Source organism: Barbus barbus (assembly GCF_936440315.1).
Source record: "Barbus barbus genome assembly, chromosome: 9".
Taxonomy (NCBI): domain Eukaryota; kingdom Metazoa; phylum Chordata; class Actinopteri; order Cypriniformes; family Cyprinidae; genus Barbus; species Barbus barbus.
Window position 1 is genome coordinate 2,994,408 of NC_136737.1, and position 12,276 is coordinate 3,006,683.

Sequence of the window (12,276 nt, forward strand, 5' to 3'; positions counted from 1 at the left end):
TGTTTTTAAATGTGCTTTACAAATAAATATTGCATTGTATTAATATGCAAAACTGTTCGCCAATCATAGCAGTGGGCGTTCACTTCAGCGTCTTAAATGTGCCCCACCTATAAAAACAAACTGTTCTGCAGAGAGGGTCAAAACCTGGATACAAAATGGTGGAATTAAAGCCTACAACAGTGCTTTCCAAACCTGTCCTGGAAGACCCCTAGCCCTGCGTATTTTGTATGTCTCCCTTATCTAACACACCTGATTCAACTCATCAGCTCGTTAGTAGAGGCTACAAGACATTAATTGGGTGTTTATGATAAGGGAGACATACAAAATGTGCAGGACTAAAGGTCTTTCAGGACAGGTTTGGGAAGCACTGGCCTACAAATTTCACTGAGCTGAAGCAGTTCTGTCCTCAATTCTGTGGCAAATTATCTAGGTCCATGTTAACAGATGGATCTGAATTCTAACCAAACACAAGGGATTGTCACAAAACTTACCTCAGTATCTCTAACTTGCAATTTATATTCTTTAGTCCAGTGCAGAGCAGCTTCACTCCTGAATCCTGCAGATTATTGTTGTTCATGATCAGTTCTTTCAGGTTGGTATCTGATCCAAGAACTGTAGCCAGAGCTGGACAGCTTTTGTCTGTTAAGTCACAATCATTTAGCCTACAAGATAAATAAATCAAATCACAGAGTTAGATACATTTAATATATTTATTAAATACAAAAATTAAATTTATATCAATTATTTTTACATGAGCAGTAAATATACTGCATAGATATTAAAATTTTATTGATTCAAATTTCCTAGATAAAAAAAAAATAGCTTGCTTGAATAAAACTTAAAATATGTAAATGAATAATATGTTTATATCATTAATGATAATGAGTTATACATTTAAAAGTGCTGCTCTATTATCTTGATGAGTGTCTTGAGGTGGAAAATCTGGAGGTTAATCATTTATGCATTGAGGTTATGCAAGAGTATATCTCCTTTATAGCAGAAGTTTAAGAAGCTGAACTGCATATTTGAGTAAAAATAACTATCTGGAACAATGTGTTTTATAATAACATGATGTGCTTCTTCTGCAGCTAACTAAACAGCTTGTTTTGCTGAAAAGAGAAATTTCTACATAAAACACATGTGAATCTAATAAAAAAACATTGCACTGCACTTTAATTCCAAAGGACTGCAATTTTTAAAGAAAAAAAGAAAAGTTAAACACAATGTGTTATGATTTAACCCTAAAAGAGATATATACTTATAATTGGTATATGGTTAATAATCACTACAGATCAGGGGTGTCCAAACCTGCTATGCATCAATGTAGATAAATGCAATTTTAAGATGAGAACAAAACATGACAATATATGAAATAACTTACAGAGCTCTTTTAGAGGTTTTGATGACTGCTGATAGTCTAATGAGACACTCGTCTGATTTCTTGAATTTCTGAAGCTCAAACTCCTCCAGCTCCTCCTCTGATGTCAACAACACAAAGGCCAAAGCAGACCACTGGGCAGGTGAAAGATCAGCAGATGAGAGACTTCCTTTGCTAAGGTGGGTCTGAATCTCTTTCACCAGAGTTTGGTCGTTCAGTTCATTCAGACAGTAGAACAGATTGATGGATCTCTCTGGAGACAGATTAGCTTCAAATTTCTGCTTGATGTACTGAACTATTTCCTTTTTGCTCTGGTCATTTCTATTTTGCTGTGTCAACAGACCCTGTAAGAGTCGCTGATTGGACTGGAGTGACAAACCAAGGAGGAATCGAAGAAAAAGATCCAGGTGTCCATTATCACTCTCTAGTGCCTTGTCCACTGCAGTCTTGAGCAAATCAATCATGCTTTTGTTTTCCTGTTCTGTAGAGTCTTGATCAAACACATATTTCTTGTTGATGTCTAGAAACAGATGTGCATAAAGGGCTGCAATAAACTCTTGAATGCTCAAGTGAACGAAGCAGTACATGGTACCCAGAACAATCCCTGTTTCTTCCTTAAAGATCTGGGTACACATGCCTGAGTACACTGATGCTTTATAGACGTCAATACCACAGGCTTCCAGATCTGTGTCATAGAAGATCACATTGTTTCTCTCCAGCTGATCAAATGCCAGTTTCCCCAGTGAAAAGATGGCATCTTTATCCCAGGAAACATCTGGTGTATATTCTCCATCATACTTTCGTCTGCTCTGCTGGATCTGAAATCTGAGGAAGTGTGTGTACATTTGTGTCAGAGTCTTAGGAGTGTCTTCAGTATTTGACTCCTGCAGTGTTTTGGAGGCATCATCAGCCTGATTATTTTTTACATCATTATTTCTTTTCTCCTCTAAAATGTTCTGGAGAACAGTGGCTGAAATCCAGCAGAAGACTGGGATGTGGCACATGATAAAGAGACTCTTTGATTGTTTAACATGATCAATGATTTCTTTGGCCTGATTCTCATCCATTAATCTTTTTCTGAAGTACTCCTCCTTTTGTGCATCATTGAATCCTCGTATCTCTGTCAGCCGGTCGATACAGTCAGGAGGAATCTTACTGGCAGCTGCTGGTCTGGTTGTGATCCAGATGAGAGCAGAAGGAAGCAGATTTCCCTTGATGAGGTTTGTGAGGAGAACATCCAGAGAGGCTGGTGATGATACATCAGACCACGTCTCATTACCATTGAAGTTTAGAGGAAGACGAAATTCATCCAAACCATCAAGAATGAACAGGGCTTTGAATTGATTTCTTCTTGTAAGCTTCAGTCCTTTTGTCTCTGGGAAAAACTGAGTTATAAAGTCCATCAAACTTAGTTTTTCTTGCTCCTTTAAGTTCATCTCTCTAAATGGAAAAGGAAATATGAAGCTGATATCTTGATTTTCTTTTCCTTCGGCCCAATCCAGAACAAACTTCTGCACAGAGACTGATTTTCCGATGCCAGCAACTCCTTTTGTCAGTACAGTTCTGATCTGCTTGTCTTGTTCAGGTGCTTCAAACAAATGTTTGCACTCAACCTGTATCTCCTGTGATTCATGACGTCTGGAAGTAACTTCAATCTGTCTTACCTCATGTTCAGCATTGACCTGTTCACTACAACCCTGAGTGATATAGAGATCTGTGTAGATGTTATTCAGAAGTGTGGAGTCACCTTGCTTTGCAATTCCTTCAAACACACATTGATACTTCTTCTTTAGGCTACATTTTAGCTGATGAATGAAGAACAGCTCGTCTAAATAGAAACAGAAATACAGATATTTTAAATCTTATTTTCTCTCCTACATTTATAAATGACAGTCTGACAGATGATCAAGAGTCTCTTACCTTCTAGAGTATCAGCAGCTTCATCTTGCTTCATCTCTCTCAGGAAGTAGAGCGTGAGATCAAGAGCTGCTTCTTTGATACTGGATCTGTTCTCATTAAAATCCTTTACAAAGTATTGAGCGTCCTCTTTTTGTAATATTTTCTTAAACTTTTCCAGTTCTTTCTTTAGAAATTTTATCATTTTGCTCTCAAGATCCTACAAAGCATGACAAAAACAATAAAAAAAAAATATATATATATACACACACACGGTCAAAATTATGTATTCAGTTAAATTAAAAAATATTCATAAAAAATAAAGTTGAGACAAGAGTTAATTAGCTGTAATTATTAATAAAAATACAGTTCTCATTCTTATGGGTTTTTAAAAAGAGAAATTAGAAATAAAAGTTCTGTCACAATCTTATTCAATAACATATTTATTATTATAATTATTAAATATTCTTGAAAATGTGTTTTATTACCTGGAAGATCTGCAGGAGACTGTCTGTAAAATGCTTGTGGTTCCTGTGAGACTGTAAATCTGGATCTAATGTTTCATCCTGAAGCCTGATAGTAAATAAAATAACGTCAGAATACTGCGTTTTTAGGACAAATATGACCAAAATCTCCTGTAAGCTTTTTTTAGCAAAGAGAAAAACAATACTGTGATGAATTTATGAACTATAAGTTTCATGATAATTATTCACTAATACACTTTCTGACAGAAAATAAGAAATAGAAACACATCAAATACCTTTTGATTTGTGATGCTGTTTCTTCACTGAAGTATGGTCCGTCACCCTTTGACCGGTCACTCTTCACAGACACAGAGCTGGACACATGTGATCCTGATCTTACACTAATGACACAAATAACCAAACACTTTACTACAGGAGCTCCTTCAGTCTCATTTAAAGAGCTGTACTGTTGAGGACGGTAATTAAACACAGTATAGACATGCATTTGTCCATCTATGACTATGAATAGATGGAAAAACATTCATGTTTGGCTGCATGATCTATTTTCCAAAGTTAATTTGGTTAAACATGGTTAATTTTCCATGGCTGCTTGTGTAGTTGTGTTACTGGAACGAAGCTCCGGACCGAGTTCAATAAAGAGGAAATCAGTGATTTATTGTTTTATTTCATTCATTTCTATCACAAGCATCTTAGTGGAGAAATAAGCCAACACAATATTATAATGTCAAAGATAATAAATACCTTTTGATAGATGTTTTCTTCTCACTGAAGTTCGGCATGCCATCCTTTGACCGGTCACTCTTCACAGACACATGTGAGCCTGATCTTACACTAATGACACAAAGAGAGAAGAGAAACTTCACTACAGGAGGTTCATCTGTGTTTTATATTGACACACATTCTCTCCAGTCCTTCACAGAATCGTTTGCAGAGTTTTAAAGATAGCAGTCATTCTTGTTTACAGACTTACATTTGTTTAACAATTTCTGTAAAGTACTTAAAATGTGAGACTAAATATATCTTTACAAATATCTGACTGATCTAATTTTTCATGTTTGACTGAAATGGGGAGCAGAAACATCAGCGCTACACAGTTCTGTTAGCATACTTCAGTTAAAGGGACCATATGACACTATTTTAAAAGTTCAACACTTTGTTTATTGTGTGTAATAATAACAGTAATAATGTTGTTGTAATAATTACTGTATCCGTTTGACCCCGAGTCCAAGTCTGAGCTGAACGTTTCACAGAAGTAAGATTTTATTTTGTAACTCTCTTATCTTTCAGATACAATCTCATAAAGTTATAATGTTTCTTCTTCACTGTAACAACTTTATGTCCTGAAGAGCCAACATCAAATACAGTAATTTAGGTGTGGTTTACTGTATTTTATTTACAGTAATTTAGGTGTGTATAGCTGGTGTTGTGGAGAAAATGCACTGCAGCTCATAAAGCGTGCTGAACACAAGCTAACCTTTGGGTCGTACGGCTCAGGAACAGCATTATAAATAAATCTTAACCACTGATTCCAAACAAAGAGGGTTTGCTTTCGCATCCAAACACACAGCGTCTCCACAACATGACGACAACACTACAACTCACTGAAGCCTCGTCTTCTCTTTGTGTTTACCTTTGAACAGCATTACGCTAATATTTCACATTGTGATGCAGACATTTGAGAAAGTAATATCTGGACTTCAGTCAGGCATTTTAGGCATTTCTGGATCAGTGTTCTCTGTTAGACAGAATAAATCACTTTGCAGGAGACTAAGACCTTTGTATCTTTGAAGATCTTACACAAACAGATACATTACACACTAAAGAGGAAACATGAGAAACTCCAGCAGTGTTTAAAATGATTCTCTGAAAGCAGACTCAGTCTTACCTCTGTTTCTGTGAGAGACTCATCTTTCCTCGCTCCTCTGACATACTGCAGCTAAACTGTTATTGATCAGCACTAATGAGACAACAATCTGCTGTTCAGTATGACCTGGAGATGATGGATATTAATCAGATCAATCAATATGTTGAGTTAGCAGCAACAGCAACAAAAAACACTAGAAAATAAAGTGAGTAACAAACGAATGCACTCATGTAGAATAACCACATGATCTTGATGAGAAATGGCTGGATTAAAAATACTTTCGATTTCGCTTCACAGAAACAACAGAATAAAACAGAAGCAGAAATACAGAAAAACCTTCAGAAACACATTCGCTTTCAATAAACCCTTTCTGAAAACTTACTTGCAGTCTTGTCCACTAAGAAGAGAATATATAAGTATATGAAACGCTCATTGTTCTGTGCTTTAGGCCTGTAGCTTGATATCAATTAATTCTCATATCTCTCAAACGGATTGGATTAAACATACAGAAACAATGTCCGCGAGAGTTAAAATTAGTAGCGTCTGTGCTAAAGTTGTGTCTATAAAAATGTTTTCTAGGACATGGCATGGATCAAATCCAACGATCAACGCTTTCTCTTGCTATCTTCCTGTTTTAAGTGTTTACTTTCTTCTTCTTCTTCTTCTTCTTCTGGTATTAATGGCGGTCGGCAGAGCAACTAAACTGGTGCAGTCCCGCCACCTGCTGGATAGGAGTGTAGAGCGCATAATGTTTAGGAAGAACTAAATAATACTACAATCTCTTCAATTATATTCATCAATCTTATTTCTTTTAAGAAAATAATGAATTAATTTAATATTCTTGATTGCTTTGGGCCATTTCCTAACATAACCTGAGGTGATAAATGATTTATTCCCAAGGATCTGAACACTTGAATTAGTATAAATCTGTCTCTTTCATAAGCATCACACTATAAGAACATGTTCTATTGATTCAGCCGGACCACATTTATCACACTTTCCCCATTCTGTGTAGGCTCTGATTTAACAAACGCATCCTTGACATTAAAACCTCTTCTTTTCTTTTGCCATACTTTCTTCTTTCTAGACCTACTTTCTCTTGAATGAGATATAAGTGTCTATCTTCTGCTCCACTATCCCACTCCTTCTGCCATTTCTTTCTTATTAACCCTTTTACTTCTGTTTTAATGTCCATTTGAGCATGTTTCAAGCCTGTTTGGCCAGATGGTCTGCTCCTCATCTCCTTCCACACCCATGTCTGATGGACCCACATGAAGTTTACTATTAGTCCGGATTGACTTATTCTTAATAAACTCTGCATCACTTCAAATATCATATCTGGTAACAAGCTATTTAAAACTGAAAGGGAGACTGATCTTATTGGTTGTACTTCTTCTATCCACTGAAGAGCTAGGAATATTGCTATAATCTCTAGTAAAAACAGAAATATGATCTGAATTCTTTTTGAAATGTTGACTTTGAGTTGTGGGATATAAACTGCTGCAGCGGTGAATCCAGATTCAGGATCTTTAGAGCCATCCGTCTATATTTTTACTGTGCTATAGTATGTTTGTTCAATATATAGCTGCACTGCTATATGTGTTCATATACTTCTTATGTTTTTCTTTGTAAAGTTGAATGTCAACTACTGGCATAGGGAGAAGCCAAGGGGGAATTGCTGAAGTTGCCACAGAAGGGGCTATTTTGATGTCACTTAATCCCATTCTTTGTGCCTCTCATTGGCAGTCCATCCAAAGCGTGATACATTATTATACTCGTATTCCCAGCCATTCTTCAGAACTTTCTTAACCCTCTGGGCCCTGAGGGTGTTTTGGGGGCCTGGAGAACTTTCGACATGCCCTGACATTTGTGCTTTTTTCAGTTGCTTATAAAAATAGAAATGGCTAAAGTCTAATAACACTGTAAACAGCACAAACTGGGCTACAATGTTATGTTAGCAGCATTTGTGTACATGATTGTGTTTTTGAGAAAACAACGTTTATGCGTGGTTAGTGAAAAACTAAAATTTTGAAGTCACTGAAATAAGACCATAAAACACATACAGAACAATTGTTTTCAAGACTTTTGAGAACCAGATCTTGTAGGCTAGAATATTTACTTCACAATTATGTGAAGATTATTCAGCTTACTCATTCACAGAAAACAATACATTGATTTAAATGTTTAAAGACATGTTTTGTGATCTAAAGCCAGTATGCGAGGGAGTGGTAATGGGCTTGAATATTAAGTGATTCTCACCTGAGAGACAAAGGGCCCTCCCCTAAAGCTGCTAATGGCCCATCAGTGTGACTGTGACAGGTAAGACAGAGTGTGAGGAGACTGAAAAAATGGGTTTTTTAAATGATTTGTATTTTATTTACAACACAGTATAATCAAAACATACATAGTGAAGGTCAAAGACACATTATTGTGCACACTGATCTAACCACAGAGATGTGAACAGACTGAGTCGTTCCTGCAACAGATTCTGTTCAACAAGTGAAACAGATAAATCATACCTGATATTTATTTGTTATTTAAGTGTTTCTGCTACTTTCCATGGATTCAAGAAGAAACTGTTGAACTTCTGATGTTGGTGCAGCGCTCTCAGAGGAAAACAGTTGGAAGAGACTGAAAGTCAGCAGGATTCATCTGTGGTGCAGATCTCTGATTCAATAAAATACAAACAACCAAAAAAAGAGAAAAAACATTTGTGAGCATGTTTATATCAGGAGCATCTAATATATATATATATATATATATATATATATATATATATATATATTTATATAGATATATTATTTATATCTGAGAACTAATTGTTATCGTTTAGCACGCTATTAAAATATATTTTTGAACAGATATTACTAATAATAAACATGGTCTAAACATTCTTAGATGCGTAGCATTTATCGTGTTGTAATTTGGGAACAACTCATCTAGTAATGTGTTCAAGTTTATGTCACAATAACACGTTAACTAATGCAAAACATAAACATTACTTACTTATTCATCAAACTCTTGAGGAAATCCAGCCTTTACTCAGCGCGTCTTCTTCCAGAAAGTAACAGTATAGCAGCGATGAACTCCTCACTGACACTGACGCTTTGTTTATGCTCCGCGCGCGCGGGTCACGTGGTTATTTGCATGTGAACGCGAGGGGGCGGGATCTCATTAAAAATAATGAGTTAGACGGGACAGACTGAACATAGTGTTGGTTTCATACGGATTACTTCATCACAGAATATTTGTTTTCGATATGACTTACTTCATTTGAAAGAAGACACTTGAAGCTTTCTATAGAGATAACTCTCATGTCTCTGTGTTGAGTATTCGCTGAGTTACAGTTCATTTTAGTGACGCATTTCTGAAAACAGATCGCGGAGACGGAGAAGACAGAGAGCGCACCCTGTTTGTTTTCTTTATTCTTCAAAAGCACAACGTTTAGTTGTTATTATGAGTGTATACAAATAAAAGAAGACCCCTTACAGATTCGAATGGTGTATTGCTCTTATCTGAACGATCAAAAATGGCAGAGTAATTCAAGCTCATTTCTGCCTTACCTGGAAAATCTGCCCCAAAACGCGTATTCGCGTTTGTCGGGCTCAGAGGGTTAATTGGATGACTATCTGAGTGAGCTTTTATATTAATCCAGTATCTCATCTTTAACTTGATCCTTCTCAATTCAAGAGGCATTTCTCCCATTTCTACTTGTACTGCTGTAATTGGAGATGATCTTATTGCTCCTCAACATATTCTAAGTGCTTGTGATTGAATCGCCTCAACCTTTAAAAGTTGTGATTTAGATGCAGAACTATACACCATCCTACCATAATCAATAACTGCTCTTATCAGTGCACAGTATATTCTTTTAAGAGACTGTCGACATGCTCCCCATTCAACTCCTGCCAAACACCTCATTAAAGTTATTGCTTTTTTGCATTTCTCAACCATTTTCTGGATATATTTAGAATCCATCCACATTCCCAGATATCTAATAACTGACACCTGCTCTAATTGTTTTCCATACAATTTAATCTGTATAATTGGATTGATTTTTCTCTTTGTAAAACATATGAGTTTTAGATACAGAGAATCAGAAACCCCATTCTCTAGCCCAATTCTCTACTATTTTAACAGCAGTCTGCATACACTTCTCCACATGCCCCACATTGCGTCCCCTTTTCCACAGCGCTCCGTCATCTGCATACAAGGACCTTCCTATACCCATGTCTATCTGTGTGAATATATCATTAATCATTAACTTGAACAGAATAGGACTACTGAGGTGTTGCATTCTCTACTGGATAAATCTGAGAAAAAGCAGAACCCACTGTAACTTGTATAGTTCTTTTAAACAAGAAACTCTTGATCCAATTGTACATTCTTCCTTTAATATCCTTTCTTTCTAATTTTGATAGAAGTCCCTCTTTCCACATCATGTCATATGCTTTTTCAACATCGAAAAATACTCCTACTAACACTTCCTTGTTAACTTGTGCCTTTCTTATTTCAGCTTCCAAGCAGAGCACAGAGTCCATCGTGTTTCGCCCTTTCTGGAAACCACTTTGGTATGAAGATAAAAGGTTTTTCTTCTCAATGACATGGACCGATCTGCTCATTACCATACGTTCCATCAGTTTACAAAGATTCGATGTTAGTGCTATGGCCTGTAGTTATTAGGTTGAGTATGATCTTTGCCAGGCTTTGCGATTGGCAGTATAACACCATGCTTCCAGTCAGCTGGTAACTTCCCTGATTCCCACACCTTATTAAAGAGGCTCAAAACGATATATAGTGAATCCTCTGATAGATGTTTTACCATCTCGTTGCAAATATCATCTCTTCCAGAAGTTTGTTTAACCCCTGCCAATGCTTTCTTCTTCTTTTTCTTTTTCAAATGTATATAATGAGTGGGTACATCATGAATCCATCTTCCAAAACGCATTTTGTTTTATCGTGAATGACTATGATATTAGGAATACACTTAATAACAGTGTTTATCCTCCAGATCTCTTGTTCTTCTGTATATGGAGATGTGAATTGGCGTAAAGCTTGGCGAACAGTAGACAAATTCTATATTAACAACAAAGTAAAAGAGGTTTCTTTTAAAATAATGCATAGAATATATCCAGTAAAACCTGTGCTGGAGCGCTTTAAATCAGAAATAGATTACTCTTGTGTTTTCTGCCCACAAGTTAATGTCTTAATCTGCCGATTTTGTTACTGTGCTATTTAATAGTGTTTTCACTATATTTTGTATTTTAATATCCAGTACAGAGTTTGTTATACGGCTCGTTCAGTGAATCTCCGTAACAATGATTCTGTTCAAATCCCTATAAAATCATACACGAGTCCCTTTGAGCTAAATTAAACTATTTCTTTAAATTACATATTAATATTATGTTGTTATTACGTTACATCATACAATTGTTAATTTTAATGGGGAAGTTTCATATTCATAAACGGAAGCGGTCAGGCTCCAAACCAAACTTTTCTCATTTCATGAATGATTTCAAGCTGTACTGTAAGGTCCTGTGTAATTGCACAAGTATAAAGGCTATTAGAACTCATAATATTGTAAGCAGGTATGCTATTGTATAGGGGGACGCCCCAAAAGGTTTTATTTATTTTAATTATTTATTTTCTTCATGTTTCATTATATTGATGTTGTTTTCTATGTTGTCCTTTGCAACTGAATATTTCTCATTGTGTTCCAACCCTGGTGAAAATCAATAGATCCTGTTTTCACCTCATTCATTATGCTGATGACTTCAGATCTGTTAATTGCCACATTAAGCTCATTTTATTGCTGTCAAGAGACTTAAACAACACAATCAGTTATTGTGGCATTACAAGATATAAGTATCATAATGGCATTTATTTAATGAATCTGTGATGAACTGTTAAAACTAAAACATACAAAAACAAATTGATTGATTAATTATATTTCCATGTTTATTCCTTCATTGTTTCTTTTTCTTACTTTCTTACCCCCCCCCCCCCCCCCCCCCAACTTTTATACATCTTTAAATTGATATAAGTTTTGATTTATAAAACACTTTAACTTAAATGTTACTTCACTAGGTGGATAGATTGGGGAACATTAATATTTAAAATGGGTAAATTATTACACAAATAATCTAGATCTGCTCCTCCTTCAGTGAAGCTCCTCCCACAACAAGCACACCTTCAGTGAAGCTCCTCCCACAACAAGCACACCTTCAGTGAAGCTCCTCCCACAACAAGCACACCTTCAGTGAAGCTCCTCCCACAACAATCACACCTTCAGTGAAGCTCCTCCCACTGCAGTTCAGCAATAAATGCTGGAATATTCTCATCAGTCTACAAGTGAAGACGAGCATCAGAGCATCAGGAAGAAGTGAAATCTGCAGAGACAGAGTTTATTGAAGGACAGAGAGAACATGAGAGATCCAGAACCCTGCAGAATGAAACACACTGAAGAACAAACAGGTTGGTGTTTATTCTTCATCCTTCATCAAAGAAGCTGAAGAACAATTAAAGTTATCAGCAGTTCATCAGATGTAGTGTTTATAGCAGAAAAATACTCTAGGAGTTGTAAAAAATGAAGAAGAAAAAAAGTCCAATAAATAATATAGGGGAGACTTTCTATCTCCAGGATACAAAATAGG

At 36.1% G+C, this 12,276-nt stretch overlaps 1 protein-coding gene across 11 annotated transcripts in view; it reads right to left on the reverse strand.

Moving 5' to 3' along the window:
• LOC306874474 (uncharacterized protein) overlaps nt 1–6,295 on the reverse strand; it is a 207,065-nt gene extending 200,770 nt beyond the window's left edge. For 10 of the 11 annotated variants that reach the window (XM_079424551.1, XM_079424545.1, XM_079424552.1 and 7 more), the window contains exons 1-8: nt 6,006–6,295; nt 5,645–5,749; nt 4,501–4,590; nt 4,035–4,139; nt 3,763–3,847; nt 3,299–3,494; nt 1,382–3,206; nt 492–662 (exon numbers count right to left, since the gene is read on the reverse strand). In XM_079424551.1, coding sequence (XP_079280677.1) covers nt 492–662; nt 1,382–3,206; nt 3,299–3,494; nt 3,763–3,847; nt 4,035–4,139; nt 4,501–4,590; nt 5,645–5,688 — 2,516 coding nt within the window. In that variant the 5' untranslated portion in view covers nt 5,689–5,749; nt 6,006–6,295. Of the gene's footprint in view, nt 1–491; nt 663–1,381; nt 3,207–3,298; nt 3,495–3,762; nt 3,848–4,034; nt 4,140–4,500; nt 4,591–5,644; nt 5,750–6,005 lie in introns of those variants that run through there. The other variant, XM_079424544.1, reaches the window with a different exon arrangement.
• Between the last annotated feature and the right edge of the window lie 5,981 nt (nt 6,296–12,276).